Source organism: Adiantum capillus-veneris, chromosome 19 (assembly GCF_014529385.1).
Source record: "Adiantum capillus-veneris isolate H3 chromosome 19, ASM1452938v2, whole genome shotgun sequence".
Taxonomy (NCBI): Eukaryota; Viridiplantae; Streptophyta; class Polypodiopsida; order Polypodiales; family Pteridaceae; genus Adiantum; species Adiantum capillus-veneris.
Window position 1 is genome coordinate 102,745,914 of NC_140949.1, and position 7,651 is coordinate 102,753,564.

Sequence of the window (7,651 nt, forward strand, 5' to 3'; positions counted from 1 at the left end):
TGGATCAAAGAAGATAAGCACTGTTTGATCCCTGACCTTTCCCCATGCTCTGCAAAGCTCACTTGCTTCTAAATTTGGCTTGTCGCCCACCATATCTGGCACTAGACCAGCCATGGGCTTCTTTCCTTTCTTGTCTTCCTTGTCATCAGAATCAGTTGGCCTTTTCTTTGTAGGACAATTGTAAGCAATGTGGCCAGGCTGCTCACATATAAAGCATTTGTTCTCTGTCCTCAGGACCTTCTTTTGCTCTTCTGACTTGCGAGGAAAACGTCTTTTCCATTTCTTTGCTGGTCCTTTTTCTGATTCAGCCGTAGCTTTGTCTTTCCCTGCGTTGGCTGACTCCTGAGTCCCTTTACAAGCCTCATTGGGAACGTGCTTCTTGGCTGAATTTTTCTTGCCTGATCTTGCCTTGACGCCAGTGTTAAATTCACAATCTTCTCCCTTGAGCAAACCATTGCCAGTGTTTGCTACCTCGATGAGCTGCGTCAAAGTAGTGACTTTTGTCTTTGTGCAGTATTTTCTCAGTCCTTTGGGTAGGCCACAACATTATTTTTCAATCTGTTCTGTCAATGGCACAAACCTATAGGAAGTTACTGGAAGTAGAGCTTTCCAAAACTTCCGATTGTAATCATCCAGATTTTTGCAAGTGGCAGCATTTAGTTGGTGCCATTCTGTCATGATATCTTCTTCAAAGGCATCAGATAACCATGCTGCTGCAAAAATCTGCTTGAAGTAAATCCATGTGGACGGAGCTTGCCCTTGAAGCAATAAAGTTGTCCACCATTGTCCCGCATTCCCTGTCAAGAAAGTGGCTGCCTTGCGGACCTTTGAAGCCTCTGTAAAGTTTCCCCCTGCATAAGCCTTGTCAAACTGCTGGAGGAATGAGAGAGCCTTCTTCCTGTCATCAAACCCTGCAAAGGTCGTGAAAGTCACACCTTTGCCACCTTCTTTGTACAGAGTTGGCCTCTCCAGCGGCGTTAAATTGTCATATGGAAGTGACTGAAACATGGGAACACTATTAGGGTTCATCTTTGTTCCTTGTCCGCTATTAACTTGACCTGGAAATGCCATATTTGGCTGCTGATTTGTAATTCCAGACATACCAAAATTTGCCTGTGGCATCCCAAATTGGCCCTGAGTGCTCTGAAACCCTGGTAGCATGCCCGTGACACCATACATGGGGTTAGGCATCATCGTTTGAGCACCCCCGAACACTGTTCCTGGCGTGTAAAACTGATTTCCAGGTGCATGACCAGCCATGCTCTGGAATACGGATCCACCTCCAAAATAGCCAGGGTGTATTGAAGGTGGTGGGAAGACCTGTTGCATAGCCTGTAGGTTGCTTCCCTGCCCATTAGAACCAGCTATAGGCTGCTGAGAGGTGGCGGGCTGAACTGGTACAGCTTGAAAGACTGGCATCTCAGCCACCTGTTCTTGCACCTTAGGCATAGGTTGTGGAGATTGCATGTTCTCCGTCAAGTGTACAGGTGTTTCCATTGACTGTGCGGTATGAATCACCTGTGCTCGAGCCTTAACAGGCTTTTGAATATGATCCAGTGACCCAACTTGCTGAGACGGAACAGGAGGTTGCAGAAAGGCTAAAAGCCTCGGGTTCTGCATTACTTGTGTGAACATAGCCACAGCAGTAGCCAACTGGGTCCTGAATATATTGTCATCTGTCTGTGGTGGTCTTGAGGACTCACCCACTTCATGTGTCTGTTGACCCTGTGAAGAGGAAACCTCTTCAGTCACATCATCTGGTCTGTCAGCCATAATTGCAATTCCTTGTGTCTGGTCTATGATCCCCTGTGTCTTCAAGCCCAAAACTGACCAAGGTTCACTTCTATGGGAAAAAGTGATTTAATCCCGTCGATGGAACCATGTAACCGGCCTGTACAATCCAAAAAGGGCGGTAGACTTTACTTCAAACCTTGATTTAGCTTTCACCCATTATTAGTCGTCTATTATACCTGCGCTATAGTGACACAAGAGAGGGGAATGGGATACAGATGCTAGAATGCACCTGTATGAGAAGACCGACACCAGATTGGCCCCTAACTTAGGCGCCCCTTTCGGTATTTCTTTATTCTTTAAAAGAGGGAATAAATGCTGTGGATCCCTACAAGCTGCCCCGCACAAACTTGGCTGAATTTCAACTGTTTCGGCCTGATTTCGGCAGCATAACTGTACTAGGACCCTTCACAGTCAGTATTCCCACGCATTGACTGACTTTCCCGACACATACGGGCACTTTGCAAAACCTGGTGAGAATCTGCAGCACGCTGAATTCTCTGTTTTCAGCCCTGAAAATGCGCCAGATCACCTGTACAGCGGTCCCCTTGCGTCCTCGAACCTCTTGGGGGTATAAGGGTCCGTTTAGGGCCAAAACCCTAAACCTGCAAAAATACACAGCAGGCTGTAATTTACTGTTTCGGGCTCCGTTTCGCGTGCCGGTCGCATCCGTAGCAAGTCCTCGAGCTCCCGTACCTGTAGGGCTACTTGCCCTTTGAATCGGACGAGATTTTTGGCGTGAAACCTCTCCGAATTCACCTGTACCTGCGGGGGGATTAGCCGCTAGCTAATCCAGTACCTGTGCAAGAGGCTCTTGCCTCGGCAATCGCGCATGAACCCACACAACTGTACATTGGTCAAATGAAGAGCCCACTAGAGGGGCATAACATACTGCCAAAGGGGGGAGAGAGGGCAATGCGTAGCGTGCAGGGCATCACTCCTGGCACCGCACTGTGCATAAGAGGGAAAGCAAGCACTCCATAGCTCTTAACCTGTGACAAATCTGAAAATGAGGCTCTCCCCCTCCTAAATTCAGCGCCACTTCTTGTTGCATGAGGCAAGTGCACCAGAAGGTGCCACTTGGCACATTTATAAGCATTTTCCCGTTTCGGGGTTGCCGTCTAAAAATATCCCAACCGGTTGCCCAGCCGACTTCACGGCAGAGTAAGAAAATGTTCCCCTTGTCATTCTGGAGGTAATGACGTCAACACATTTTCAGGTCCCAAAATAGCAGTTCCCTAAATTTTAGGAGATGCTGCCATTGTATCTTTCTAGGTCATCCGACCCTCTTTGTCCACTGCGGCCACATCCAGAACTGAAATGTAGCCTCTGTAGCAAAGGATTCCACTTTGGCTAGTCAATGACCCCACTTGGCTAACCATAGTCCTTGTCCAACCTTAGTGCTCTCTTGCCCTCAGGCCTGGACTCCCTCTGAACAGTTCCACACTAGCTATGCAATGCAGGGCAGTTAGATTTCCCGAGGGGTGTTTCCAAAAAGTGAAAGTAAATAGATAATAAGAAAGAAATCAACAAAAAGGATAGATAGTAGTCACACGTTGGTGACATACCCCCCTCTTGAAATCTCAAACTTCCTCGTTTGCATCTATGTCGTACATGCTTTCTGTCAACACTGATGTATTCAACACCTGTCGACACATATACGACACATACATGCTCATTGTCAACCCTGGTGTATTCAACACCTCGTCGACTCATGTATTGCCTGCGTGTGAACCCTGTCCCAATGACATAGTGGTAGCTTCGCACTGTGCCATTGCTTTGAGTCACTAACTTTCCAATGACAAAATGGTAGCTGCACATTTTGCCACTGTCTTATAGTACACGTTTGATCCCGTAACACTTTCGAGCATACCCAAACCGACAGTTTAAGAATGCAGTTACACATGTACTCTTCAATAGAAGCAATTACTGTATCCTTGACAAACTGACAAGAAATACTCACTTCTATAGCACTAACGAAACTTTTGGACATTCCATAAGAGCAATTGCCAAACTGACAATCTGTACAGCTCTAACATTCATGTAACAGGTATTTGATTTGAGCTCACTTTAAATACCATGTACATCATTTGTTTCAGAAGCCATTGTCACACTGACAATCCATGTAGCTTTGAAACTGAAGGGGTCGAGGTATTTTCTCCACACTCATGCCGATTGCTTTTTAGAGAGCCTGCCGGGCGAGTTGCCACCAACTCGTCGTGAGGATTATACTATTGATCTCATACCTCGAAGCACACGAGCGAACCGACCACCTTACCGCGTGAGCCGAGCCCAGAATGAAGTGATTACGAACCAAGTGAAAGACCTCTTGGAAAAGGGTCTTATATCCAGCCGAGTACTTCACCTGTACTTCACCTTACTACTCTCCGGTCTTGTTGGTTTTAAAGAAAGACGGATCTTGGTGAATGTGCATTGATTATAAAGCTCTCATTAAAATCACCATCAAGGACGGATTTCCAATTCCGAGGATCGATGATATTCTTGATAGATTACAGGGATCATCTTGTTTCAGCATGATCGATTTGAAAAAGGGATATCATCATATCCAAATCGTGCCGGGAGATGTCTATAAGATAGCTTTTCGGACGAGCTTTGATTTATATGAATTTTTGGTGATGCCTTTTGGCCTTACCAATGCTCCAGTTACCTTTAACCGAATGATGGACATGATTTTCAGAGAGTACAGATCTTTTGTTTGCACTTTCTTTGATGACATTATAGTCTTCTCCAAGGATGAGGCAGAACATAGACAACATCTTTTACAGGTCTCTAGGCATTGCGAGATCACAAGTTGGTGATCAATGCCAAGTTGAGTGAATTTTTCCTACCAGAGATACACTTTTTGGGACACATCGTCTCAGTAGTAAGAGTGCAGATGGACACGGCCAAGATAGAGACTATCCGTGATTGGCCCGATTTGAACAATGTCCTTGAAGTTAGAAGCTTCTTGGGCTTATGTTCTTACTACCGCGGTTCATTAGAAAGTTTGCAGAGGTTGCTTTCCTATTGCATATTTTGACACAGAAAGGAGTCCCTTTCTCGTGGGGACCCATAGAGGTGACTGATCTTTTGTTGGCACTTTCTCTGATGACATTATAGTCTTTTCAAGGATGAGAGAGAACATAGACAACATCTGCTACAGGTCTTTCAGGCATTGCGAGATCACAAGTTGGTGATCAATGCCAAGTTGAGTGAATTTTTTCTACCAGAGATGCACTTTTTGGGACACATCGTCTCAGTAGTAAGAGTGCAGATGGACACGGCCAAGATAGAGACTATCCGTGATTGGCCCGATTTGAACAATGTCCATGAAGTTAGAAGCTTCTTGGGCTTATGTTCTTACTACCGGCGGTTCATTAGAAAGTTTGCAGAGGTTGCTTCCCCATTGCATATTTTGACACAGAAAGGAGTTCCTTTCTCGTGGGGACCCACAGAGGTGACTGTCTTTCTGACTTGTCAGTAGGAGAGCAACTTGCAAGCCAACACTCCATTTAGAGGATCACCACACATAGTCCATAGGCATAGCCTAGTCAGACATCCCTTACGAGATCACCTCCTCGATCTCTGCCATGGAAAGCTTGCATTCTTCCTTGTCTCATGTAGCACGATGATTTGCTTTCGTGCATCTCTCTCTTCCCTTCGCACATATGGTAATGCCCCACTAGTTGTAATAGACTTAAACTCTCCAAGCCAAAGATCTAGTGCAACACATGGGAGAGAAAGTGAAAGAATCGAACAAAAACTGAGAGAAAGAGACGATGCAAGTACAAGGTCCAAGGGTCCTCTCTCTTCGGAGTGCTGCTCAAGCTAATCTGCCGATAGAGGAGGCCCTGGCACCCTTTTCAAGGCCCTTGGCTTGTGAAAAGCCGTTACATGAAAAGTTATGGTCCCCGAAAGCTTAAAGTCCCAAAAATCCCAAAAGCATGCACCCTCTAGGACGTCCGTAGAGTGCCAAGTCAGCAGTGCGATTCGCGGCGCAATTTTTGGGCCGTCCACACAGCTTGCCACGTCAACTGCTTCTATGCAATTTTGGTCCTCATATTTAATTTTTCAGGGTTTAGGCCCCTGTGCTGGGGTACCATAAGTTGGTAGAACGTATTAATTTTGTCCTCTCTAATTTGATTCACTCGGGTAGGTGCCATAAGTTGGTTTAACTTCTTCCGTCTCTTTTGCTAGGGATTTCGCCATGCCACGTCATTACTTTGTGACACTAGTTGGGCTTCTCAGATGACCATGTACAATCTGTGGGTTTTATGCGCGTTTGCCCAAGCAAGAGCCTTCTGAAGAGGAACTCGATTAGCTAGTTGCTAATCCCTCATAGTTACACACAGCAACAAATTGCGAAAATAGATAGTTTTCTCTTGTGAAAACTCGCCCAAATCAAAGGGGAAGTGTCCCATTGTGTTGGGCGCTCCTGAGACACACATAAACATGTTTGTTCCGCTCAAAATGATCCGAACCCAAAGAATTACAGCCTGCTGTGTTTAGTTGCAGGTTTAGGGTTTCACACCTAAACTGCCAGATAACACCAAGGAAGCATCGGGGAAGCCTTGAGGTTTTTAGAGAGGGGTTTGGGTTTCCGACAGTGACCAAAACAAGAAATCACAACATGCTGGAACGGAGCTACAGCTCATCGGAAAGCTTTAAAATGCAAGGGAATCCGGCATAGATATGTACTTTTGATGTATGCCCATGTGTGCGGTGTATGTGTGACGCCACATCTGCAAATCTCCTGTGAATTTGGGGTTCTCTAGATTCTTGTAGACGTACATCAAAAATTGTATTGGCTACTGGAATTTTTTGTGGTTTCTCTGGTTTTATTAGGCAGGCCAAGTTATTTGGGTCTTAATTGTTGATTAAAGAAGAGTCGTGTTCGTAAAGTGGGGAGATTTGTTGAAGTTTTTTTGACTTGCAATAGGTACTTGTGTATATTTCAGATCTTTTAACCAAGGACTATTTGGAAGATCACAAGATAACGATTTCAACTCAGTCAGAGACGGGCCTGGTATGTATTCTCACATTTTTGTTATTTGTTGTAGGGCTTTGACATATTCTTGTTCATTGAAGTGTATGGAGAGCTTATGGGATGTGAATTCCTGTTGGTGTGTCATGCCCAGTTTATTTTTGTTGAAACATGATGGTTCTAGGAGTAAATGTCGGTAGTGGTCATTGACAAATGAATTTCGCATCAAGTAGTTTATGATCTTAAACTCATAGACCATGAGTTGCCAGTGCTTGCCACTCAACTACGAGTTGCCAGCTGCAGTGTGCTAAGTTCAAGTCCCAGGAATTTGTAACCATGAGATGTTAGTTGCAAGGTTCAAATTACAGTGTCCTGTCTTCACATAGAGCATAGAATAGAGCTTGTGGTGTGTTAACTGCTTAGATGCATGCTTTTTGGAGCATCTATTTAGTACTTTCCTTTAGCCAGCACTACAGTGGTGATTATTAGGTTTATGCTGATGATAACTTCTTGACGTTGTATATCCTCTAATTCTATCTGGAGGTGTTGGGAATTTTCTGCTGTAAATGCTTCTGTTTGGGCTATTGTTGCACCTTTGACTGGGTGAAAGCAAGTTGCACCAGTAAGTTTTGTTTTTGGTTCTGTGATTAGATCAGAAATATCGCTTGACATTGGTGTGAAAGTAGTCTTAACAAATGAATGCTAATTTAGCCTTGAGGTCTTACTTGTCACGTTCTCTCTATTTTTTGTGGCAGGCCTTCACTACAAGTGGCGTGAAGAAAGGAGATGTTTTTGTAGGTGACGTATCCACTAAGCTCACCAAGAATAATGTCACAACTGACATCAAGCTGGACACTAATTCCAATGTATATCTTC

At 44.8% G+C, this 7,651-nt stretch overlaps 1 protein-coding gene across 4 annotated transcripts in view; it reads left to right on the forward strand.

Moving 5' to 3' along the window:
- The window catches only part of LOC147434569 (mitochondrial outer membrane protein porin of 36 kDa-like), a 73,666-nt gene that overhangs the window by 22,738 nt on the left and 43,277 nt on the right, over window positions 1-7,651 (forward strand). For all 4 annotated transcript variants that reach the window (XM_086491032.1, XM_086491034.1, XM_086491036.1 and 1 more), the window contains 2 exons: window positions 6,750-6,817; window positions 7,531-7,641. In XM_086491032.1, the coding sequence (XP_086347158.1) occupies window positions 6,750-6,817; window positions 7,531-7,641 (179 nt within the window). The remainder of the gene's footprint in view (window positions 1-6,749; window positions 6,818-7,530; window positions 7,642-7,651) is intronic.